Below are 25,272 nucleotides of genomic sequence, written 5' to 3'. Positions count from 1 at the left end.
GAGCATCCCTTCCATGGGTCCAAGGGTCCCAGGGCAGGCACCGCTCAGCTGCCACCGCGGCATTGGGGCTGCCTGCAGCTCTGGAGCCCACAAAAGCCGGGGCGAGCCCCAGCCATGCCCCCCGGCCAGCGCGGATATCCCCACAGCCCCTGAGCTTTGCAGCTGCTAGCACAAGGGGTGCAGGATTGGGGCCACCCTGTGCCCCCCAGTGAGCTGCCCTGGGTGGGAGCTGCCTCGCGCCCTGGTCCCCGTCCCTGCGCCGTGCACGTGCTGCGGATCCAGGAGGCTGCAGCGTGGGACTGCTCGGGCTTTGCTCAGAGCAAATCCTCCTCCAGAGCAAGGGGCAGGATCCTGCCTCAGAAAAATGTCGTCACAGCCCTCCGAGTGCTTATGGCAGCTAACCGGGCAGCAAGTGCCGGCCCTGCCAGGTCCGTCCTTCCGAGCTGCCCCCCGCAGCCGGCTTTTCCCAGCCTGTCAGCAGTTTCACCCTAAACCCCGTCCCTCTGCCCATCGCCTCCGGGTCAGCCGGGGCCACTTCCAGGCCAGGCACAGGATATAAACCACCTTTCCTGCTCTGACACAGCCAGGAGGAATTCCCCCCAGTCGGAAGCTTGCAGGGCTGCATTAAGGAAGCCCGGCCGAGTTACCCGGTTTGCAGCACCCTGCAGGGTGCCGCTGCCGAGCGGTAGCAGCCCGGGAGCATTGCATAGCCCTGGGACGGGTGAGCTGCGGTGCGGATACGGTCCCCGCTGCACCCCACATGCTTCTCTTTTTGCTCAGCGGATGGTCGTGGATGGTCTGAGGCCGGCTGGGCTCTGCCGCCGCTGCCAAAGCCCAGGGTGATGGTGCGTGAATGCCGTGAGGGCACTCGGAGCATCACTCCACCCCGGCGAAGGCCTGTGTGGGGCAGGCAGTGACGGCATCCCTCCCTCGTCCTCCCTGAAAGTCATTTTATGGACTGGGAGGGGACCAGCCGATCCCGGCAGAGCACTCAGGGGCCGCTAAAATTAAGTGGGCTGCGATTAGGAACCCGGCTCCCCAAGGAGGCTGCAGTAACAGGCAGTGGGTCCGGTCGGCGTGCGAGGAGGTGGCCTCCTCGGAAAATCCCCCGTGCCGGGGACCACCTCCTCCCCAGCCGCCCCCAGCACCATCTGCACTGCCGGGGCTTGAAAGCTCAGACAAGGACCTGAAATGTCTCAGCTCGCCCCTAAATCACACGAATAAAAGCTTGACCAAAGCAATTACAGACAGTTCCCGGGAGCCCCCCCAGCAGCCTCCACAGCCCACCCCTGCCTTTCTTTTGGCGAGCCTTAACGAAGCACCCCCCGCAGCTCATTACCCCCTCCCAGGGCCTCTCCCACATAAGGGGGTGGCTGGGTGCCCCCATCTCCAGCTGCAAGGTGTTTGTGGTGGTGGGTGCTGCAGCAGCAGGAGCGTGTGCTGAGCAGACAGGTATGATACACCCCCCGGTTTCTTAGATCAGTGTTTGTGGGGCTGGGGTGCTCCTGCTGTGGGTGCCTGCTGCCTTCACCCCTTCCCTGGGTCACGGGCCGGCTCAGCTGCCCCTGTGTGCTGCTCCTTGCAAACAGGCTGCTGGTCACTTCTTTCCATCCTCGTGTTAACATATTGCTTGTTATAAGTTAACATCAGATAAACTAATTTAAGCTCCTTCTGTACTGGATGTCTTGGATTAAATTGGCATGGTACCTAATGAAGCTGAAGCTCCATTTGTTGTGCTGGAAGCCCTAAATATCAGCAGTGTAATTGGTGCTACCTACTTTAGAAGACATTTGTGTGGTTTTTTTTTTTCCTCCCAGCTCAAAGCCCTGTGAGGGTGCTGACTGCGAAGCCTCAGGGCTGGCGGGGAGAGGCCAGAGGGCTGTAGGATGTGCCCACCTGGCTCGTAGGCTGGAGGGGTCTTGAAATTTGGCTTTGGAGCTGGAGGACAGATGGGGTGAGTGTGCCCAGCCCCGTGCATGTGTTGCTCTCCGGCTGCAGGGAGGCTGCGCTGGTTTGCGTACGCCGGGGCAGACCCAGCGTGGGCGCTGGGGCTGGGCTCGGTGCTCTGATGTGGTCGCACACCTCGCTGTGTTGTGGTGAGCTATGAAAGCAGCACCTTTCGGGGTGCTGGGCCCAGGCTGGGTTGTGTTTGGGGCTGGGCTTGGGCCAGGATACGACCGGGCAGCTCTTGAGCTTCCCCGGGGCAGCGAGTCCCTGCAACCCTGAGTGCCTCGGTGGGGCCGTGCGATGTGTTACTTGGATTTATCGTGGAGGGGTCCCACGGGTGCTGGCTGCTTGCCGGTGCTTGGGCATGGTTCTGTACCCATGGCCCCAAAACAGCACTGCTGGATGCTGGTTTTAGGGTGTTTTCTAGGCTGGTGTCCAAAGTATTAGTGTTTTTCCTATGTTTATCTCTAAGCTTTCCCTGCTGGTTTGGGTTTTGAGGCTGAACTGAGCTCACAAGCCCTCCGGGACAGCCGCTGTGTCCTGGTGCGATGTGGCCGGTCGGTCAGGCCATAGGTAACCTTCCCACTGCGCCGTACCATGCTGGTCTGGGGCTGGGGATCCCGAGGGGGAAAGTCCTGGGCAGGGAAAGAACTGCGGTCACCTCCATCGTTAGTGAAATGTGGCTCATTAATAGGCCCAGGTTTGGCACCGTAGGGCAGGAACTGAAACCTCTCCCATCTCCATCACCTGCGAATCCCCCTTCAGCAGAGTGAGCCACCGCTGTCCCCGTGGGCTGTCAGTGCTGGGAGGGGATCAGACAGGCTGCTCATTAGGGGATGAAAGAGCAGTCTGGGCAAAACCAGTGCTGCAAGACTTTCGGCTGGCATCGCCCTGGTGAGGCTGTAATTGCTCCCCTTGGATGCTGCCAGGCTCAGACAAGAGGGTCTTTTTGGCCCCGTCCCAGAGATGGGGTGCTGCTGCCCCAGCCGGGGGTCCCTGTGCGGGGGGAAGGATCCCCACCTCCTCCTGGGGAGGAAGGCACCCACGCAGCCGGTCCTGCTGCCCATGCAGAGCTGCCCAGCTGAAAATGGGGAAATGCAGAAGCACACTGGGCCCCTGGTCCCTGCTGGGAGCAGTGCCAGCTCTGGCTGGAGCCTTTGCCCCAGGAAGGGGAACAGAGCCCCGCTTGGCTCAGCCTCCCTCCAGCACCCAAACCTGCGGGAGGGTGGGTGAGCCCAGCCCAGACCGGCCAGAGCACGTGTCTTCCCTGAAAGGGTGCTGGCAGCGTGGTGCAAGTTCCTCACTGTGCTTCAAAGCTGTGAAAATCAACCTATTCTTGAAAAGCTCTCCTGAAACGCTGGTCCAGTCCCCCACACCGGCTGCTGCATGGCTCCCGGGGCCGGGGAGAGCCGGGCTCCAAAATCATCCCTGCGGGAGCAGTGGTTTTAAGCTGAAGCATGAAGATGCTGCGAGAGCAAGCGCAGCCCGGCTGCCCGCTGGCAGCACAGGGAGTCTGGCAGCGCTGCCCGCCCTGCCAAACGGCGCAGCAGCCTCCTGCTCGCTGTGGGTGTTTGGTGCAGAAGGAAGCTACTAATGACGGTGTTGTGCTTCCCGAAACGCTGTGCTCTCGCTCCGTCGCGGGCATGCAAAGGAACGGACCGCTCCTCTCCCCCGGGTTCATTGCCAGCCCGTGGGGCAGGGGCTGCCCTCCCGGGGTGGATCCTCCAAACCCTCCGTGTTCGAGCGGGCCCCTGCGATGCCGAGTGGAAGGGCCGTGGGCAGGAGGGGAGGCAGCTGAGCCTGCCCATATGCTTCCTAATGGGGAGCAATAGCAGCTCTTCCAGGGAAGCTCACGCTGCACCATCTGCTCTGCCGCGGTACCTTCTCTTGCAGAGCTTTTTTAAGCTCTAACTTTCCTTCCCAAGCGCTCTGCGGCGGCTGCTTGCGTACGGGCTGTCTCCGCTTTGTAATTGCCTCAAAACAGGTTGTCTGAACCTTCAACACCAAGCGGGAGAACAGCCCAGACAGGCTGAAGTCAGCCAGGCCTCCAGAAACTGTGCTTCCATTTAAAAATAACCAGGAAAGTGGCTGTGAACGGCTGCAGCAGCGCGTCCCCAGCACCTTCCCTCTTGCTGGGCACCCGCTCACCCCCAGGGTGCCTGCTCCCAGACTCGGGCTGAGTGGGATGCGCTGCCCATGGCAGTGTAGCTGCAAGGTTTCCACAAACCACTGCTAATCCCACATCCCATCCCTGTGCAAAGCGATTATTTATTTCCATGCCACGCTGCACGTGCAAAAGGCTGAAGGCCAAACCCAGCGGCTCCTCTGGGTCCCCGCTGCTTGCTCACGCCCTCGCCAGCTGTGCAAAGGGGAAATAAAAACAACTGCTGCACTGGGCTCCCCAGGAGCAGCGCTGGCCACAAATTATTTTGCAGTAGGAGTAGCACTGGCCACAGTACTTGAGTGCAGCCTCCAGCTGCCCCCGGGGGAGCTCCCGGAGGGATGTGCAGCGCAGATGCCTGGGGAGGTGGGTCCCGGCTCCCAGCAGCAACGCGAGCTAAATTAAGGCTGGATGCAACACATGGGCGTAGCTGGGGCCGAGGGGGAGGCTGGCGGGGACGGGAACGCACGCAGGCTGACGCCGTGCACAGATTGACGGTGCCAAGTCACTTCAGATATCTTTGCTGTTTGTTTGTGCGAAGCTCTAAATAAAGCCGACAGCCCCAGCGGCTGCCTGGGGAGGGAGGAGGGAGCCGGCAGCCGGTCCCCCGGCATGGCACGGCACCCGATGCTGCCCTCGGGGCCCGGTCTGGCGTGGGAGAGTAGTTGGGTGTGATCTGCGCTGCTGGGGATGCTGTGGCGTGGGTGGGTGGGTGCTGCCGGGTGCTACCTGGGCATGCTGGGGCTGGGAGCCCCTGCTCAGCCCCGGTCTGCAGAGTGTCTACCCCGTCCCTGGGTGGGCAGAGGGGAAAGCAGAGTGGTTTTGGGAGCTGCCAGCATCACGTCTGGCTGCAGGTGACTGTGCCCACGCAGGGCACGGGGGAACGAGCTGGTCCCTGTCCTGGCCTTGCTGAAGTGCCCACGGGTGGCGGGAGAAGTTGCAGCAGGCACAGACAGTGGAGGATGTGTCCTTGTGCCTCCCCTGGGAAGGACTTTGTGTCAGGGAGAAGCAGGGCGGTGCTTCTCCCTGACACATGGGACACATGTCCCATGGATGCTCACATCCAGGCACCCTCCTCCTCCTCTGCACCCTCCCTCAGCCCCATCTCCCACTGCAGCTGCCTCGTCCTCAGGCTCTCGCCTCTCCCTGCCACGGGCTCCTACTAACCCTGTCCTGCTGAGGGGACATCATGGGGATGTCCCCATGCTCCCAGGGTGTGTCTCCAGCACCCCATGCTGAGAGGGGTGCAGGTATCTCCTCTCCATCCCCATCCACCCTCCAACTGTCTGTGCTGTGCCAGAATCCCCTCCTGGCTCTGACCCTCGTGGGCTGAGCCGGCCTGTCCACGTGGCACCTCCAAAATGCTGTTTGCGCCTCTGCTACGGGCTGTCCCAGCTCAGCCGCTGGCCCTGCACGGTCCCTCGGACGGCACAAACCGCCCTGCGTGTTCAGGAGCCCCAAGGCTGCGTGTGCCCCGGCACCCCAACCCCAGCGCTGGGATTGCTGAGCCTGCGTGTCGTGACCATGCTGGCCCTGTCGCAGGAAGCCTGTGGCGAGCGAGGGGACCCCAGCCACCCTCCTCGCAGCCCTGGGTGAGCACTGGGGCCACTGAACCATCCTTCCTCTGCCCCAGCTGCTTCCTCCGCCCCTGGGTGCTTCCTGCTTGCCCCGGGAGAGCCGGGCACCCTGGGGCTCCTCGCAGCCCTGCCCGGGGGGTCCCGGGACCGGCTCGGGGTTCTCCCCCCCCCACCCCACCTTAAGGCAGCAGCACACCGGGCAACGCCGGGGTGACCTTACAAAAGCAAGTTTGCTCCGGGCCGGGCGGTGCTGGCTTTGCCCCCGCCGCCGGGGAAGCGGCCTTAAACCGGGGCTGCTCAGAGCCCCGCGGGGAGGGGTTGGTGGGTGGGTGGGGGTGTTCTCCGATCCGGGGCCGGTCCCGGTCCCATCCCGCCCCGGTGCCAAGGCAACGGCGGCGGGGTAGGCGGCGCGGCGGTGGGGAGGCAGGCAGGCGCGGCTCCGCTCGGCACCGGGGCATGCGCCCGCCCGGGGCCCCGCCGCGGCGGCTCCGTTCAGCGCCCGGTAGCGGAGCCCGAGCCCGGGGCCCGGCCCGGCCAGGTCAGTGCCCACGGGCGGCGGCGGGGCCACGCGTGTGGTGTGCGCTTTCCGCCCGCAGCCGGGGGGAGGCGGGAGCCCAGCCCTCCTTCCTCATTTTGGGGCTGAGAAAAGCGATTTCCTTCTCCAGCTGCAATTCTTCTTTTTTTTTTTTTTTTTTAAATTGAAAAAAAAAAAAAAAAAACAACAAAAGGCAAAGCCCGAAGCCGGAGCCGCGCTCTGAAGCCACTCTAATCTCTGCTTCCCAGAAACAGCCGACGATGGAGCCGCTTCCCCGCGGCCCCGGCCGTGCCGCCTGGCCGCTGACCTGCCTGGTGTTGCTCTCCCTGCGCGGCTGGCCAGGTAAGCCATGGCTCCGACCTGCGACGGGCTCTCCTGCTCCTGCCACCCTCCTCTTCTGTTGTGTTTTGGCTTCCCCCCCCCCTCACCCCCCCATTTCTCCTCCATCCTGCTCTCTCCTCTCTGCCGCCGCACACCTCCTGTACGCGACATGATGCTGTCTCACGGCGCGCGTTCGGTTTGACCTTTCCATGGGATGACCTAGAGCGCGGCGATGGCAGAGGGGAGCAGGGGGGCTCCCGCAGGGCCCTCGCCCGGCTGCTCCTCTAGAAGCAAACTTCAAGGCAGACATTCCCCTTTCCAGCGAGACGAGGGAATTAGGCAAGGACATGAAGAGGCATGTTGTTTCCACCCATTTGCTAGCACCCCCTGCCAGCTATGTGAGAGGCAAATCTCTGCAAGCAGCCCAAATTCCCACTCGGAGGCTGCCCGGAGACGGGAAGGATGGCAGAGAGGGCAAGGGGAGGCTCCGGCAAGGGCTGCCTGCCTCCTCTGCCGGGAACTTGTTTTTCTTGCTACCCTCTGCTTTACCCCTGACGGTATGCAGTTCTTGCTGCTCTACCCAACTGTTGAGCACCAAAGCGGTGGGATTGCACCATCCTCCCCAGCGCCTTGTGTCACCCAGCCCTGCTGCGAGCACCGGCCCTGGGTCACCTCAGGCTCCTGCTGCCGGCCCCCCCCGCTGCCCCAGCCCTCCCCAGGGCTTGTGGCTCTGCCGGTCCCTTATAAAAGCTTGGGGATGCAGCATGAGAAGGGATGATCAGAGCGTGCACCGCTCCCTGGCTGTTTCCCTTCCCTCGCTAGCAGTGGGAAGTTTCTCGCTCCACCAGGAACGAAGCCCTGTGGTGGCTGCTGCTTTCAAGGATGTTTACTTTCTAGGATGTTTCGTTTTGGTGCTCTTCATCTCAGATGATATTGCTAAGGAATCACTCTCCTTCCTGCCCGCCGCTGTCTGCACCTCCAGGAAGGGACGGGGCATCTTGTGCAAGCCTCCTGGGGCAACAGCAATGCACGTTCAGGAGCATCTCGCTGCTGAGCTTTTTGCCTGGTCTGTCCAAATTTCACGCCTTCCAGCCGGCTCCTGCTACAAATAGCCCAGCCCAGGCTCCCACACGGGTGAAACGTCGTCCCGTGTGGGGGAAAATCGCTCTCTTCCAGGCCCATTGGAGATATTTACCATCGAAGCTTTACTTGAGCAGAGAGTTGAGTGCAAACTTGAGCAGAAAGCAAATGCTTTCAGCACAACACTCCTTGCTTTGAGTTGCCTGATCACAACTGAGAAGTGTTGGCCCCAAGCTGAAAACTCCCAGTTGCTGAAAGCCAAGAAGGCTTTGGCGGCGAGCGCAGCTTCTCAGTGAACCGCTGCGATTTCTGCCACGAAAGAATGGCTCGAGCAAAGCTCTTGAGTTTAATTAAACGTGGCCTTGGAGTGAGAACCCCATTTTTCCAAGCCAGCCATAGGAAAAGAACCATCCTGGGGCAGAAAGTCCTGGGTTGTGAGGTGGTTTGCGTCCCTGATTTCAAGTGCAAGCATGCAGATCTCAATTTTTTTTTTTTTTCCGGGCAGTGGAGACCCTGCAGTGAACCCTCTTGGGCCACGGCTCAAACTCAGCCTGAACTCCAGAAGAGCTGGCCCAGGCTCCCGCTGCCGGAGGGCGGCTGCTCCGGCAGTGCTTTTGCAGAAGCAAAGGGGAACAGGGAAGGTCCTGCAGGAGATCTTCCTGTAGGGCAAAGAGGAGCGAGATGCTGGGAAGCCAAATTGCAAAATCTGCGCCGTGCAGAACCCTTCCGTGCAGGCGTTTCTCGACAGGGTTTCAGCTGCACTTCCCAGAGCCTCCTCTCAAGAGGAGATCAGTTTGGTTGTGGGACTCTGGCTTTCAAGCTGAATTTCTGCTAATGCTGTAGGAGGGAAGCTCACAAATGGTGGCTGCGTGTGATCCGAGGCTTCCCCTGATGTCATGTATGTAAAATATAGCCTTTACTATAACCATCCCCAAGCCGCTCTGGGATCTGCATAGCGCTCGGCAGCTATCCCCGGGTCTCTCTTCTTGTCTTCCCCTGAACTGCAGATTCCAGGCCCTTTTTATAGGCAGCACCTGTTATTTTCCCCCGCGGGCAGCCCCGCTGCAGGTGAAATTCCAGCAGGATTATTTTGGGGCTTCTCTTGCCCATCAGCCCGTTCCTTCAGTGAGTGACCGTGGGGCTCCGGATGCCGGTGACCAGCTGCACGTTGCTTCTGGAGCACGCAGCCCTCCCCTCGCCATCCTGGAGCTCCTTACCCGGCTCTTTCGGAAGGAAAAAAAAGTCTATTTTTACCAGGCAGCATCCAAGCAGCCTCTCCTGAATTAAACCCCAGCCTCTTGCAATCTGTTCAGTATCAAATACTTCAAAAGGTGGAATACAGGGAAAAAAAAAATGTGTCACCGAGACGGAAAACTTGCACCGCCGCGAGAGAGCTGGGGATTATTTTGCTCTCAAATTAAACCGAATAACGGGAGGGAGGCTCTGCCAGACCAGGCGCAGCATGACGCCTGTGCTCATGCCTCTTCTGCGGGCTGGGAGTGCTCTGGGTCCGCTTGCGAGGGTGCTCCCACCTACGTGGGAACTGTCAGGTGGTGATTTTCAGGGCTCTAAAACCCTTTGCTAATTCTGGAGTGTAGGATAGAGCAGATTACGGGGTCAGAGCACCTAAACTCCCCTTGATCTTGAGGGCAAAAGGATCGCGCTCTGACTGTAGGTGGTTTGAAATCAAAGTCTAAGAAAATAGTGTCATCGGGTGGCACTGTGAACGTGCGGGTGGGAAGCAGGTTTGCACTGAACCGGCGCTTGTGGTGAGAAATCGCGGCGTCCCCCTGTGTGTTTGCAGCACAAAGACTCCCTGCGTCCCGCTCCCGGTGCACAAGCACGTCGCGAGCGTACAGGGCTTGCATGCGCCGCTGGCAAATACCTGCTGCGAGGGGGCTCGGCCGGGCTCCTGGCCCCGCCGCTCCTCGGGGCGAGCACCCAGAAAGGGGAAGGAGGAGAGACATCTTCTGCTGGCTGCAAGGAGAAGCTGCATTCAGGGGGAAGGGAGGAAAGGAGCTTCAGTGGAAACTTTGCATTTTCTAACTTGCATATTCTGGGGTTTTCTATCAACTTCCCCTTTGTGTTTTCCCATTGCAAGGGGGTGGGGGTATCGCTCTGCGCCCTGCTGCTGGAGTTTGAAGGTGTTTCTGAGCATGCGGTGGGGCAGGTTGGTCCTGGCGTAGGGCTGTTGGGTGCAGGGTGGGCAGGTGGGGAAGTCGGGCGGTCTGACCGGGCCTCGTGCTCCTCGGCTGGGAGGTGTGAGCGGGGCTCGTTAAGGCGGCGTGGTGTTAACGTGGCATATCATGGCTGAAGCTCACGTAGAATAGATCTGCAAACCCTGAACGGTGTGATCTGAAGAGCACCGGCCGAGCAGAGCTGTGTGTGAAAGTCTCTAAAGTAGCGTGGCGGCTACTACAGCAGAACGCATGGAAAAATACCCAAAAGCCACATTTTAGTCCTATCTGAGAGGCTGCCTAGAGCCACGCAACGTTTTCTGCCGTGACCAAGAGACCGAGAGCTGCCGGCGAAGCCTCCTGGCAGGCGGCACCGGAGGCAGCACGAAGCCCTTTGTTCCCTGGCCGCTCTGGGAGCAGCAGCACCATCAGAAAAGCCCCGCGCGGCGGCGGCCCCGCTGCAGCAGCACCTCCGGCAGCCTGTCACTGGACAACAGCACGTGCCCTGCCTGCAAATCCCTCGGCGCAGGGAGCAGGCAGGGTGCTCGCACGCCGCTGCCCGGCGAGGAGGCGACGTGGGCTCGCCGGTGTGAGATGCACGCAGACCATCCGCAGCCCGGCTGCAAACCCGGGCTCTCGGAGAGGCAGCCCCGCTGCCTGCCAGGATAAATCCCTGTGACCCTAGGAAGGCAGGAGCCTTGTGCCAAGGCGGCGGTGAGCTGCAGCCCCTGCCGCACGCCAGGCGTGGCTGGGTGCTGCCACGCTCAGTTTAACTGCCCCGTGCTTTTGTGGATGTTGCTCTGAGACCCCGTTGCTGCAACCAAGAAACATGCTTTGGGGTTGAGCAATGCCCGTTGCCGCTCGCCCTGACCACACTCCAGCGGTGGGGTCAGCTCCGGGACCCCAAAGCAGGCGCTTCCCCTGGCTCTCTCCCCTCCTGCGCGGCGCTTGCCTCCTGGGGAGATGGACAGATGGAGAGAGGGAGGATGAAGAGGAAGCGCTGGGCTCGCTGCAGGCTGGGCTGGGCTTGGCTGTGCGGGGTGGCACTGGCCCCTCCAAGCAGGGCGGCTCCCCCCCAGCGCAGGGGACCCTCGAGGGGACACGGGGCGGGGGGGGTCACCACCCCACAGAAGTTGCTTTTCAGACAGGATTGCAGAGGGGAGCAGCGAGCGACACGTTCATCATGAGGCACAGAGCCTCTGCGGCGGGGAGGGGGCCTGGCTCCTGGCACCTGGGCTGCGCGCAGGGTGCACGGCCCTTGCTGCATTGCAATGCCACCCGGTAACGAGCGGTGAGGCAATGCAGGCTTCGTTTGCCCAGCGTGGTGGAGCGAGCAATTAGCAACACGGCCACCCTGGGCATGCGAAGGGGCCGGGGAGGGGGGGTCTGTGCGGTGGGTGGCTGGGGGTGCCAGTCCCTGTGCCCAGAGCAGCCCGGTCCCCTGCCTGGGTCACGTCCCCAGGCGGGGGCCTCGGCGAGAGGTGGATGATGCTTCTCCGCTTTCAGACTTCCTCTGTGCATTTCTCAACCGTTTCTTGCGAAAGGTCCGGGGGCAGCAGGCGATGGAGAAGCTCAGGAGATGCCGCAGCAGCGAAGCCAGCGGTGTGTGCCCTGCGTCACCGCCGTGCCCTGCACATGGGGTGCACAAGCCCCCAGTGAAGGGCAGGGGCTCTGCTCCGGGGCTGCTCCCCCCGATTTGGGTGTCACCCCAGAAACACGGGCTCACCTTGCAGAAGCCCAAACAACCGCTGCTCAGACGCAAGACCGAGGCTCAGCCTGAACAACGCATTTGGATGTAACACAAACCAGGTTTCTGTCCTTCCACGCTTGTCTTATGGGACAAACTTGTTTCGGTGTCAAGTGCTGCTACCACGTTAGCCTTGACCTGGCTTCGAAGGGAGACACCAAGGGCTGAAAGTTTGGCTCACAGGCGAGCATCGGCCTGTGCTGGGGATGCAGCGGACTAATGCCCCGGGGCAAAAAGCCTTTAACTTGGAGAGTCTGGAGAAACTGTGCTCCTGGTAACTCTGGCCGTTGAGATCGAGTAATTGCGCAGACAGTGAGAACATCCGTGGGTACATCAAATACTGCTGGAAGTCAGAAGGGATTAGCAGCTGCCAAAAATCCTCTCCAGTCTCTGTGGGAGCCAGCTGTGGCCAGGAGGGGTCAGAGCAGCTTGTCCTACAGCGGGGCCTCCTGGGAGCATCCAGCCAAGGATTTTGTCCCATCCTGGGGATGGCTACGGCAGCGGGCTGCGGAGGTTCCAAGGGCAGCCTTTGCAGGAGTCGCTGCCCTGGTTTTTTCTGGTGCGAGAGCGGTGGGGGTGCAGCTGCAGCCCTCCAGCCAACAAGGTTGAAGAGTCAGCTGTGCTGACGTAGCTCCAACCCACCCGGGATGCTGGTCCGTAAGCTCCCCACGCTGCTCGGCTGCAGCAGGAGTTACCTGCTCAGACATGACGGTCTCTGCATGGCCGTGACACCGGTTCTGCGTGCCACTTGGCAGGTCCGGGATTGCAGCAGTCAGCAGTTCCTGCCCCCTGTTACCAGCAGTTGCTTAAAAATGTTCCTTTAAACAGTGACCTGCATTGAAATCTGCATTGAAATACATTCAATTCAGTCGCAATGACTCTATTGGCACGGCAAGCGTTGCCAAAATTAACCCCTCGAGGAGCTGTGTAGGCTGGGGGGTGGCTCTCTCTGTGGCTGCAGGTGTTTTTTAGGAAGTGGGGAGCAGCGGCATCGCCGGTTCCCACAGGGCTGAGCCGGCCGGCTCCTGGTGCATCACACCTGCACGGCACCGAGCTCGGAACCCCGTCTCTGCCAGCTCTGGCTGCAGGTCCACCCGAGGTGGATTTTGTTACTGCCTGCCCGCAGGGAGAGCGGAGCCCCTGCGGTTTTTCTAGAGACCTCGGGAGTTTCTCCCTGCCTGACCGTGCATGCGGGAAGGTGCGTTGGCACCCATGGGTGCGTAGGCGGGGGGGTCACTTGGGACGGCGGCTTTCTGTTTGTGCGGCGAGGGGCAACGCGGTCGGCTGGATTAGGGAGCCTCGCTATTGGGATGCTTCGAAGGGGACTGCTCTCCTCTGTCGGTGACGAGCAGGAATGGCGTCTGCCTGACTGGCACCGGCTTCGGCTAATGGCTGTGCGCCGCTGGGATGAATCAGGGCTCGGATTCAATGCAGAAATGGGACAGATTCAGTGCAGAAAATGTGGTATCGCATCTGCATCTGCGAGGGGAGCTTGCTTGTATTTTGTGCCCTCGTTTCCTCCTGACTGACAAAGCCGAGTGGCTACGGGAGGCAGCACGGTGTGCCGGCAGGCGTGGGCAGCTGGGATTTGCTTGATGTTTTAGCTGTACAGAACACAGCATGCGGTCATCTAGCAAAGCTCCGGCCGGCTCCGCTGCCGAGACCTGCGGGCAGAGGTCTGTGCCCGCTGCCGTAACCGCAGCCTCTCCCCTGGGCTCCCTGGCACTGGCACAGCCCCGTCGCCCGTGGTCCCCGCTAACCAGAGCTGTGTGCTCACCCCGTCCTGTGGCTGGGGAGGGCAGGTGGGGAACCTGGCCGAGTGTGCGGTGCCAGATGAGACTTGGTCTGTTTTTTCCCCAGGTATGGATGCCCAGGTGGGTCAGGGCTTCAAGGTGCAGCAACCCCAGCCCAAGGTGTTGGTGACAGCGGGGGAGACGCTCAACCTGACCTGCACCACGTCCGGAGACGGTCCCGCTGGTGCCGTGAAGTGGCTGAAGGGCTGGGGCAGTGGGAACGAGACCGTTTATGACCAGACGGCCTCCTTCCCCCGCGTGACGAGGGCAGTGAGTGGGTCCGACACAGACTTCAGCATCCACATCAGGGATGTTCGCCTCGAGGATGCCGGCATCTATTACTGCGTGAAGTTCCGCAAAGCGCTGGGCGGTGTTGATGAGCCGTTTCAGCATGGAAACGGCACGGCGGTGTCCGTGCACGGTGAGTGGGGCTCCCAGAGCAGGTCCCGGTGGGAACCAGCCCTGCTGGGCGCAGCCCCTGGCCCGGCCCAGCCCAGCCTGGTGGGCTGCGCTCGGGGTGAGCAGGGACGGGGAAGGGGCTTGGGTGCTGGCCCCAGGAGAGGGTCCCGTGGGCCATCGCCGGGCACATCCGTGCCCTTGCGGGAGACGCTGCTCCCTGCAGCCCCGGGGGCCGGACAGGGGTGGCAGAGCCTGGTCTGACGGCCCCACACTTCTCCCCGCAGCCAGACCCACCTCCCCGGTTGTGTCTGGGCCCGACCACAGAGTGACACCAAAGCAATCGGTGCCTTTCACCTGCACGGCCGGAGGATTCTTCCCCGAAAACATCAACGTGAAATGGCTCAAGGATGACAGCCCGATCCCAGACCAGCAGTCCCAGATCACCCCTGGGCAGACAAAATCCTCCTACAACATGTCCAGCACCGTGCTGGTGACACTGCAGGAGAACGACGTCCGCTCGCAGCTCGTCTGCGAGGTGCGGCACTCCACGCTGACGGACCCGCTGAGGGGGGTGTACCCGCTCAGCAGAGCCCTGCGAGGTGAGGGCTGGGTGGGGACCGGTGCTCGGGGTGCCCAGCTCCTGTGGGGCTGGGGGTCCCAGGGCGGGGACAGGGCACCCTGCGGGCAGCAGAGCCGAGGGATGCCAGGCACCAGGCGCGGCCTCTCTTCCCAGTTTCCCCCAGTGTCCACGTGGTCCCTGACCCGCCGAGCCCCGTTGAGGTGAACAAGACCGTGAACTTCACCTGCCATGTGGATGGGTTTTACCCGAAAGGTGTGGCCGTCACCTGGCTGGAGAACGGCGTGGAGATAAAGGTGGAGAACGTCTCCCAGCCGATGGAGACCTCCAAGGGCTTGTTCAGGCTGAGGAGCCTGGTGCAGGTCCAAGCGACGGAGGAGAAGAACGGGTCCGCGTTCACCTGCCGAGTGGTGCACGATGCCTGGGACTCCATCAACAGGACAGCCACCCTGCAGATCGCTGCCCCAGCCAGGGAGGGACAGAGCGACTGGCCCCAGACAGATAACGGTGCGTGAGAGCGGCCAGGATGCGGTCCCTGCCAGGGGCGGCTGTAAGATGTCACCCCCCCTGAGAAAGCTCAAAGTCCCACCAGAATCTGGTTCAAGGACACAAAATCTCCATATTGGGGGGCCGGGGGGGTGTGATGCTGGCAGGTACCGAGCTGTTGTCCTCGATGCTTCAGGCGTCACCAGGCCAACCCCAGCCGTAAGGCTGCAGGGACTCGGTTGGTACCAGCATTTTCAGGCCCATGGTGACCTTTTTCATTCATGTTTCAGAGAATTTGCTCCTCATCTATATTGTGGTGGGAGTGGTCTGCACTGTGCTGGCACTGCTGGTGGCTGCAATTCTTTGCCTCATCCGGGCAAAGCAGAGCAAGGGTAAGGAAACCAAGTGCATGGCAGGGAAGCAGCTGCTCCCGTCTCCCTTCTCCCTCTCTCTCGAGCATCACTGCTTGGATGCTGAATTCACAACTGTGCAGCTGCAGCTTCTGCCCAAAGGGGAGGATGGAGCAGAGCTGACCGGGTTATTTGCAGGCTGCAGGGAAAGCTCTGCCTGGTCGCCGTTGCGTGCCGATGCCTGCCAGAAGCAGAGTCAAACGTGCTTGTTGTTCCTCGTAGCTAAAATGTCCGACACCCCCCTGCACCTCCTGCCCTCTGCCAGGAACAGTCCTGCAGTAAATGGAGTGAAACTCCAGAAAACTGCAGGCGCTTGCCTCTGGGAGAAGATGTGTATCTGCTCTTGTAGCAGTTTCTGCATGTGGGCTCGCCTGCCCGGGGAAGCAGAGGTGGGGGGTTACGCTGTTTCCTGAACTATTTCTTCCTAAACTATTTCTCTTCCGGCAGGTAAAAGCTCGCCATCTGCTAGGTAAGTGCCGATCTCCTCTAGTCACTGAGTAACCCGCAGGCACTCCGAGCTGGATACCTCCAGCCCACAAACGGGGTCCCTTGGGATCGGGACGGAGCTGGATCCCCAAAAGCTTGTTGTGAAAGGGAAGGCAGGAGCGCAGGCTCTGCCCATCTCCCTGGTTGTGGGTCTGTCCCCACGGTGATCTCATACCCAAACACGTGGCTTTTGGTGAGGCTGAAAAAGCGAGTAGGAGCCGGGTCTCCAGCCTGCGGAGATGTAGCTGGACCAGCACGTGAGCAAATGCTCACCGGTGAGGACGCATCCTGCTGGGTGCTGCTGCAAGGACCTTGTTTTGCATCTGAACCCCCCAGCTGCTCCATCACTAGGGAAGAGACGACACTCGGATGATCTGACTTGTTTTGTTCCCCCTTTCAGGTTACATGAGCCGGAGAAGAGCAGCGAGGCCACTACCCAGGTGAGTTGCTCAGCCCCGGGACCTGGGGAGGGAGAGCGGCCGGGAGGCACCGGAGGCAGGAGCTGGAGGGTGGTGGTTCCTGCATGAAAGATCTCGGTGTCTCCAGTGGAGGGTGGTGGTTCCCCTGTGAAACATCTCAGTGTCTCCACGCTGTGGCTGGAGAGGGAAGAGAAGCTGCTGCAGGGATGGGGTGGCCACTTCCCAGCATCTTTTCTGCCTTCGCCCTCTCTCCTCCTCCTCCTCCTCCTCCTCCTCCCAGGGAAGTCTGGGTTTGTGCTGCCTGGAGAACCAGCTGTGCGATAGCCAGCCAGGCTATTTGTGGAGTTATTTTGCATTTGGTGACACAGTTACGAGCAAAGTCGTGATCGGCAGCAATCTGTCCGTCCCACCCGGCCTCTGCCAGCTCCCGCGTGGGCATCGCTGGGCAGGCTGGCCCCTGCCCATCCCTACCAGGACTGGGTGACGGGGCAGCTGCAGTGGTGGCTCTTGAATCGTGCTGGTGGCTCTGAAGCCTGTCGGTGGCAGCAGTGGCTGGTGATTTGAAGTCGTAGCATGGGGTAAAGCATTGCTGCAGGATCATCCCAGCTGGCTGCTGGCATCGTTCTCCCTGTGCAAGCAGAGACCGAGCTGTCCCAGGTCGAGCTGCAGCGGGATTGACTTCAGCGTGGGGCTTTGGGTTGGTGCATGGGTGGGCACGGGGGGCTCCTCGCTCGTCCTCCCAGAGGAGGAACTCTTGGTGTCTCGCGCAGGAATCGGACCCCAACAACCTGACCTACGCGGACCTGAACTTCGACAGAGAGAGGAAGACCATCCGCCGGATGGTGGAGATGAGCCAGCAGTCGGAGTACGCCTGCATCCAGACCAGCCAGGCGCCCACCGGCGATGACAACCTCACCTACGCCGACCTGGACATGGTGCACCTCAGCAAGGCGCCCAGGCGACCTGCCCCGCGCCCCGAGGAGGCCGGCTCCGAGTATGCCAGCGTCCAGATCCCGAGGAAGTGAGCAGGGCTGCAGCGGCTGCCGGGACCCCCAGCCTCGTGGGGAGCCACCCTGCTCCTCCCCAGGAGGATTTTCTTGGAAGCACTGAGAGTGATGTGAAGATGCGCTGCGGTACTCACCTTTTGGGATGGAAATGGAGCCTGCAATACTGTGGGGGTCGGCTCCCATCCGCAGAGACCCGATTTTTGGGGGCAGCTTGGTCCTGGGGCTGCCGGCTCCATCCCTTCGGGATCCCCCCCCACAGCCACGGGAGCCGCTCAGCCTCGGTGTGCTGGGTTTGCCTGCAAGCGGGTTAAGCCAGCGGAGCAGCAGCTCCTCGGGAAGCCCCAGCCGGGCTGAGGGGACGGGGACAGTGCCTCCACACCAGCTCCCATGGGGATGCCGCTGCCTGGCCAGGCTCGCATGGCTTCCCGCAGCCGCCCCGACCCCGCAGGGTCCGGCCGGGGCCCCCCACGCTGCCTTCTGGGGCTCCCTGCCACCGGCGCCTGGAAAACAAACTCTGGCTTTAAAGGAAGGACCTAAGCGTCCGCCTCTCTCTTCCCAAGTGTCCCTTCTGCGGGACCTCGGTCTCGCACCAAGGCCAACGAGGCTGGGAAGGCCGGCGAGCTGAGCCCTCCTGCCGCAGGCTTTCCCCCATCCTGCCGCCCAGGGAGGCTCCAGGTACGGCTCCCCGGCACCGAGCATCCTCCTCCTCCTCATCTTCCTCTGCACAGCCTTGCCCCGCATCGGGACCCACCAGCGCTGCCCCAGGCTTGTACAAAGCGTGCAGCTCCACGCCGGCTGGGCTGCGGGTGCCCCCGCCAGCCTGGCTCCCCCCGGGAGCTCCCCGCAGGTACCGTGTAACATGTTTTGACTGTTTGACATGTAACTGTTAATTTTTAGAGCTAAAACCCAATGTTTCGTGTTGTACGTGGGTGTACTGCTGTGTACTTAACACTAGAGTAAGATGTGCAAAATTAAGACCGAGGCCTCAGTAAAGACCCCTAAACCCCGTAGAGTTTAAAAGAGAATTACACGACACCCCCCCCCCCCCCGCCCCCAGCTCTGCCGGGGGGGCCAGGCAGGCTCCCCCCAGCCCACCCGTGGGGACAAGTGTCTTCCATGTGCCCCCTCCTTGGGTCATCGCACGGGGCCAGCACCCTGCGTTGGCTCCCGCAGCACTCGGGTGGCCTTGCAGCAGTGGGCATGCGTGGGGCTGGCCCCCCCCAGCTGCTGGCGGGGGGCCGGGGGGGCCTGGTGATGCTTTGAGAATGATGTGACTGCTTGTACAGACTTCTTTTTTTTTTTTTTTCTTTTCTTTTCTTTTTGCTTGCAAGATATTTTTATAATAAAAGTGAAAAGTCCTGTGCTGCTCCCGCACATCAGCGTGTCCCCGTGCTCAGGGTGGTCACCTTGTCACCTGCACTGGGGGTGCATGGGGGGGTGAGGGGGGGGGGGGTCTGCGTGTCCTGCAGTGAGGAGGGGGGGCCTCATCCTGCACAGCCCTGTGGTGTGCTACAGAGGGAGGGAAGAGGAGGAGGAGGAAGGCGGCAGCAGCAGGAGGTTGAGGCTGGGATGGGGGCTATGGTGCTGGTCCTGGGCAGCGTGAGGGAGGGGAGCAGCCCACCCCGAGGGCGAGGACAGACCGGGGTCTGGCCAGCTCTCCCCACACAGCCCTGCTGCAGCTTGAGGTGCCCCCGTTCCCTGGGAGGTCAGCTGGAGCCGGGGTGCCCAAACCGGGGTGCAGGCAGGGTGGGTGCTTGGCTGCAGCCTGTGCCATGGGTGAGCTGAGCGTGCCAGTCCTCTGCAGTGACCTCCCCACCTTCTCCCACCCCGGAGCTGGCGGCTCGACTGTGTCTGGCACAGAAGCTGTCTCTCGCTGGGGCCGGGAACTGCGGCGTGAGGCTTCCCGCAGTGACGAGCCCCACGGAGGGCGATGCTGCGAAGAAGTTCAGAAGGGAATTTGCTGCCCAGGCCGGGCTTTCTCAGCACCGAGCTGCTGCCGGCAGGGTCACGCTATCCTCAAAGCACGAGCGGGAAGGGGACAGCTTGGCCTCTGCCCTTGGCACAGCTGCCCCTTCCCGGCTGGGGCAGCTGCCGCGATTCCCAAGGGAGCTTCCCCTGGGTGCTCCTGGGGGTGAGCGGGTGGCCCTGCTCTGCTGCGCTGCAGGAGGTCCCCGGCCAGCACCCCGCATGCCCCCGGGCCGGGCTGAGCACCCCTGCCCTGCCCTTGCTCGGCTGGGGGGGCCCTGCCTCCCTAGGGGCATGGCTCCAGGGGCAGCAGCAACGGGGTGCGTGGGGTCCCACATCCCCCTTGGCACCCATGGCGCAGGGAAGGTACCACTGCGTGCTGCCTGCAGGTCTTGCAGCTGGCACCCCTGGCACCCCAGCCCTGGGCACCCATGGCTCCCCAGACCACCCCCCAGGCCCCAGCTTGGGGTGCGTGGACCCCTCATGCCGAGGGCTTGGTCTGCCCCACGGAAGACGCTCAGCACCCGGCACGGCTTCGGCTTTGGCTTCGTTAGCATCTGCCTTTTATTGGCTGCGGGGGGGAGCAGGGGCCGGGGTGCGGGTCGGACCCTGCCTTCGGGGGGTCGTTCTCGGAGGGGGAAGCCCAGGGGCACCAGGCGGGCGCTGGGACGGGTGGGATGCGGCGAGCGGCTCAGGGAGGGGTGTCGGGGTCGTGCTCAGCCGGCTGCCTGCCCCGGTGATGGTGCCGTGGTGCCAGCCCTGCCCAGCTGCCTCTCCCCACGGCCGTGCTGGCTGCGTGAGCCATTTCTCAGCCCAGAGGGCCTGATCCTGCCCCAGCTCATCCTTCCCGGTGCTCAGAGGCCATTGCCCTGTACATCAGCTGTGATGGTTTCCAGACCCTGCTGCGCTTCTGCAGCCGCGGGAAGGTGGAGGATACATGTCCCCCCCCTCAATTTGCCCCCAGGAGCCCTGGGGCTGGACCCGCAGCCGCACCGCCAGCAGCCGGAGGGGTGGCACTGTCCCCTTGATGCATGGGGTCCCTAAGGGATGGGCAGGTGAACCAGAGAGGGACAACTGGGCATGGGGACCCATGGTGTCCTCGGGGGACGAGGCAGGGATGATGCCGGCCACGCTGGGCTGGGCAGGGGCTGGGGCCAGGGGTGACGTGCAGTCTGGGCCGGCAGCGTGGGGACCGTGGTGCCACCAGTCCCACGCCTGGCTCTATAGGTCCGAGACCTCCGCTGAGTAGGCGCTGGGGTCCTCGTCCGACCGCGTGGTCACCTTGAACTGCCGCCGCAGGAAGCCCCCGTAGCGCTTCTGATTGTCCCACTTGAGCTTGGGCCGGATCCGGCGCATGAAGCCACCGTAACGCTTGTGCAGCTCCGCCAGCTCCTGCCCCTCGGCCCCGGCACCCGTGGGCTCCTCGCCCCCATCGCCTGCTGGCCCCGGCCCTGGGTAGTCCTCGGGGGCCGCCCGCTCCCCTGGCTTGCGGCCGAAGCCCCCGAACTTCTTGCTGAGGCCGCCCTTGCTGTGGGCATTCTCGCGCAGCAGGGAGAGCAGCTTCCCTTTGGCCATCTTCTTCATGAAGCCCCCGTAGCGCTTGGCCGGTGCCGGCGGCAGCTCGCCGGGACCCAGCTCCTGCTCCGGCTCTGCCTCGTCCTCCTCTGCCTCCTGAGGGGACGGGTCTGTCCCTTCGGCCAGGGCCACCAGCGGGGCCAGGAGTGCCAGCGCCTTCCTGCACGTCTCCCACTCGGGGCCGGGCGGTGAGGAGCCCTGGCATTCCCGCAGGCACATCTGCAAGACAGCAGCCACAGTGGCCCCGGGGTGCCCGCCGGCATCACCCCGCTGTTCGAGGTAACCCCCCCGTCTTCCTCCCGCCCTGCCCCGGGGGTGCCCCCACCCCAAGCCCGGGAGTCTGTGCCCACCGTGCTGCCAAGCTCAGCGAGGAGCCGAAGCTTGCACGTTCCCAGCACCCTGGGGTGCCCACGACCACCACCCCAGCAGCATCCAGCTCTGCCAACCATGCGCTGGCACCCGCGATGCCCTGGGCTGCTGTGACCCCCCCTGGCTAACGGCTGCGTGGGGCCCGGCACTCACCAGGGGCCGGACGCTGCTCTCAGTGCCGCGGGTCCGGGCCTCGCAGAGGGAGCACTGGGTCACGCAGTCGGCGGATGCCGCCGCGGCCAGGGAAAGGCAGAGCACTAGTGCCAGCACTCGCCGCGCCATCTCACCCCGCAGCCGCTGCCTGGGGAGGGCGAGACAGCACAGAGCCCATCACCCTCCCCGCACCAGCCCCGGGGAACCCATCGCCGCCCCGTTCGCACCCTTGGCGCGGGGCACCTACCGCCTCCACCTGCGCGGCTGCTCCTGGGGACGTGCACCGGGACCTGTGCCCATGCCTGCACCCATCCGACTCACCTCCGGGTGCTGCTCCTGGGTCCCAGGCAGGGAGAGAAGGGGACAGGAGCGACCGGCGGGGACACCGCGGGATGCGATCCCTTACCCCGGCTGCAGCCTGGTCCTTGGCACAAGCCCTGAGCCACGGCCAGGTCCCCAGGGCCACCGAGGGACTCCCATCCCATCCCATCCCATCCCATCCCATCCCATCCCCTTCATCGCCCTTTCCGTACCGTTAGAAAGAAAAGCCCCTTTTTTTCCTTAGCGTTGAGTTTCTCTGCAATATTGCGATCGCCGCGTTGGCGCGGCGCGGAGGGGATGAATCACCGGCTCTCCCCCTTGGCCTTGGGGAAGAAAAGCACCGCGATCGGAGCCGCCAGCAGAAAGGGGACGGGGGATGCCATCACCCAGTACGGACTCACCCCAGGCTGCTGCACCCCATGCCGAAGCAGCCCTGGCTCCCCTCCCTCCCACCCGCCGCTTCTGCTGGGCTGGTGCAGCAGGAGGGAGGGGGAAAAAGCCAGATTTCAGGTTCAAGCCTACCTGCAAGCCGTGATCGCCGTCCTTCAGCCTGCCGGGAGCCGTGCCAGAGCCTCTTGCCTCCGTGGACAAGGCCAGGAGGGCTGAACATGCCATGCAATGGCTGGGAGAGGGCTGTGCCGGCGGCAGCGCCCGGTGCCAGAACCCCCTGGGCGAGGCCAGAGGGGCCGGTGCCAGTCCCGGCTGCAGTGCCATGGGACTGTGGTGCCACTGTGACCACGATGGCTCCGGGAGCAAGAGCCACCCCCAAAGGGGTGCACTGGCAGCAAGCATTCGCCTCCCTCCTTGGCTGCTTTTATCTGGGGTGGAAAGGCATGACCCAGAGGGATCTGTTACACATTAATGACGCATATTAGAGACTATTGTATTCTCCAGCAGTATCTGCTAATGTACTGTAATTGGTACTGATGAAGAAATGTTAATGCCACAGTATTAATTCATGCTAGATTAAAATTTAATTTGAATTATCTGCACCATCGTGTGTCAAGCTGTCTGCATTCCGCGGCTGCACCGCGCACCGGCTCCGTGCTGCCCTAAGTACATCACCTCAGCTCGCCCTGGCAGAGCAGCAGGCACCAGGGCAGGCAGATGCCCAGGACGGGCATGGGCACAGCGGGACCGCAGCCAGCCCTCGCCGCTGAGACACAGTGACGGTCCCTTATTGCCTCGCCGCCACCGAGACAGCACCGATGAGCGAGGACTCACCAGCCACACAGGTAGGTGCCAGCTGCAGCACCGAGGGGAACGAAGCTCCCAAGAACCACCACCGGCTGCTTCCCAGCAGCTCCACTGGGAACCTTTTTCCCCTCTCTTTTCCCACCCTCTTCCCCTCTCTTGCCCCTGCCGTGCTCCTCTGCTGCTGGCAGCCCCACGGGTGCCGCCGGAGCAGCGTGCGGGGACCGCACCGGCAATGTTCACCCCACGCGTGTCCAGCAGCCGAGGAACAAGCTGCAGGCGCGACTGGCACCGCACAGCTCAGTCCCCTGGCATTTCGGACATGGTGTGTCTCATCCCTGTCACCCAGCACCCAGCCCCGCTGCAGCCGGAGGACTTCATGGCACTCAGGGGATCTGCTGCTCTCTGGAGCACAGCGTGGCCAAGGACCCTCCGCACCCAGGCACCCCGGGACACCCCGCTGCAAACATACCTTGTCCAGGCAGTGCCACGAATGCCCCCACAGCGCTCTGCCTGCTCCTGCGGCCGGGGACTGGCAAAACCGGGGCAGGAAAAGGGGAGGAAAACAAAGGGCTTTAGACAAAAGCGAAAAGAAGAAGCACACAAAGGGAGGAAGAAGAAAAGCAGAGTTAGAGCTCGATCCTGTGTGACTTGGAGGAGCCCTGAGGCTCCGGAGCCATCCCTCCTGCAGAAACGCCTCGACAGGATCGTGGCAGCATCTGGCAATGCCAGCGGTGGGTTCCGGCCGCTGCAGCCGCCCTCGGCACGTCCTACCTGTGTCAGGCATCTGCCGGGGTCCCCTCCTCCCCTGTCCCGTTTCCACTCGAGTGTTCGGTGCCCCAGCTTCGCTTGTGTGTGGAAAAGCCCCAAGCTGCGTCCGTGCATCCCAGGGGCCAGTTACAGACTCGGTGACCCAAGGCGGGATGGGGAGTTGGGACGGTGTGTGCCAGGCAGCACAGAGACCGACCCCCCCGTCATGATTAACCTGTGATTGTTTCTAGTGAGGGATGTGAGCAGCTCTCCCAGCCTGAGCAGATCTCTCCTCCCACACAGGTCTAACTCAGGCAGGTTAGGACCCTGCAGGTATTTCTGGTGGAGAAAAAGAATCACCTTCCAGCAGTTCCTTTCCTCACCTTTAAAAATGACCTGGAAACGCCTTCAGGACAAGGCTTCTCAAAAAAGCCAATGACTTTTGGAACAGAATCGCAGCAAAACCCAGCACTGCGGCCGCTGCTGCTGCTTGAGCCAAGTCGGGGGAAACAGAAACCTCCCCCCATTCTCTCCCCCCGCTCCCTTTGCCCCTCCGAGCCCCGGGTGTCCCCGCTGCCAGGGTGGCAGACATGGCACCCATGTCAAAACGAACCCCAGCGAAGCTCTGGACAGCAGTTCATGGGCTACGAAACCGCTGGAGGGACAAGAAGAGCACTTGCGGCCAGGTGGGAGCCCCTCAAAATAAGGCAACAAGCCCAACCGTGAGCCACTCTCGGCACCGCAGCTTGGGGGGCAGTTTTTAAAGAGTTGCTCTTTGGTGAGCAGGAGCGATACCCCAGCTGCGCCCGCGCGATGGGAGCGGGACGGCGACCCCGGCAGCCCTACCTGCCGCTGCTCCCCGTCCCGCTGAGAACCCGCTTCACCGAGTCAGGATGGGTGGTGGGTGGTGGGTGTCCCTCTGCGGGCGTCAGGCTGAGCCGGTCATCGGCGGCGGTGGCGGTGGCAAGGCCCCGCTAGCTGGTGGCCCCGCGGCGACGCCCAGGGTGCCCGCCGGACTCGCCGCCCTCCAGCTCCCACCCCGCTTTTATGGCCACGGAGTCTCCTCCTGCAGCGGGGCCCGGCTGCGCTCGGCGCCGCGGAGCCAATCGGGGCGAGGGAAGCTGTGAATAATCAGCCCCGCAGCATCCTCGCCACCTCCCGAGCAGGCTCTCCCGCTGTGCCGGGGCCTCCTTGCAGCCCCCCAGCCACCCCTGGGACCGGGGTGCACGTCCCGCCGCCGCACCGCCGCCGGCTGCATCCCTCGGGGACCCCCGTCGGGGACAGCCTCCATCCGAAACACGTGCCCCAAACACAGGAGGTGGCAGGGGACCGGGATGGGGTCCGTCTCCCCCCCGCAGCTGCATGCCGGAGGAGTTTGGCTGCCGGGGGTGTGAATCCCCCCTGGGCACCAAATTCAAATCCTGCCCAAGAAGGAGCAGGGGGGTGAAGCCCTGACCCCCCCACCCCGCTTCCCAGGCTGGGGACAGGCACCGTCCTCGTGGCGATGCTGGGGAGAGGAGCGAGCCTGTCTGAAGCCGCTGGGAAGGGCGAGAGGGTCTTCACACCCTGGGAAAGGCTGGTGTCCCCCCCAAAACCACCCAGCCTGGCAGTGGTTGGGCAGCAAAGCCCTCGCATGGAAACCCCCCACCTCTGCACCGTCGGGGCTCCAACCTGCCAGGCTTTCCGCCCCCCCATCCCTCTCCCTGCTGAGGACAAACCCAAAAAGGTGAGCCAAAGGGGCAGGGGGAGCGGGGTGGGGGGACAGAGACAGCCCCCCCGTGCCCTGCTCAGCCCCGATTCCTGTTCACACATTTCCGAGCCCA

General features: G+C 62.8%; 2 protein-coding genes across 2 annotated transcripts; one reads left to right on the top strand and one right to left on the bottom strand.

Annotated features, from left to right (window-relative positions):
* The first annotated feature begins 6,473 nt into the window (after nt 1–6,473).
* Nucleotides 6,474–18,139, top strand: LOC127023322 (tyrosine-protein phosphatase non-receptor type substrate 1-like). Its single transcript, XM_050907396.1, has 8 exons — nt 6,474–6,562; nt 13,406–13,759; nt 14,022–14,336; nt 14,471–14,821; nt 15,091–15,192; nt 15,658–15,679; nt 16,097–16,136; nt 16,886–18,139. The coding sequence occupies exons 1-8, from the start codon at nt 6,481–6,483 to the stop codon at nt 17,138–17,140; spliced, it is 1,521 nt and encodes a 506-aa protein (XP_050763353.1). The 5' UTR covers nt 6,474–6,480; the 3' UTR covers nt 17,141–18,139.
* A 2,169-nt stretch (nt 18,140–20,308) lies between these two features.
* Nucleotides 20,309–24,707, bottom strand: PDYN (prodynorphin). The gene is given in 4 exon segments (XM_050907573.1): nt 20,309–20,881; nt 21,185–21,332; nt 24,296–24,546; nt 24,549–24,707. Coding segments are annotated over 4 exon segments (1,131 nt in total).
* Nucleotides 24,708–25,272: the final 565 nt, after the last annotated feature.

This window comes from Gymnogyps californianus, chromosome 17, assembly GCF_018139145.2.
Source record: "Gymnogyps californianus isolate 813 chromosome 17, ASM1813914v2, whole genome shotgun sequence".
In the NCBI taxonomy this organism is placed as follows: Eukaryota; Metazoa; Chordata; class Aves; order Accipitriformes; family Cathartidae; genus Gymnogyps; species Gymnogyps californianus.
Note: the sequence above shows the minus strand (reverse complement) of the source record. Positions and strands in the feature narration are given on the sequence as shown.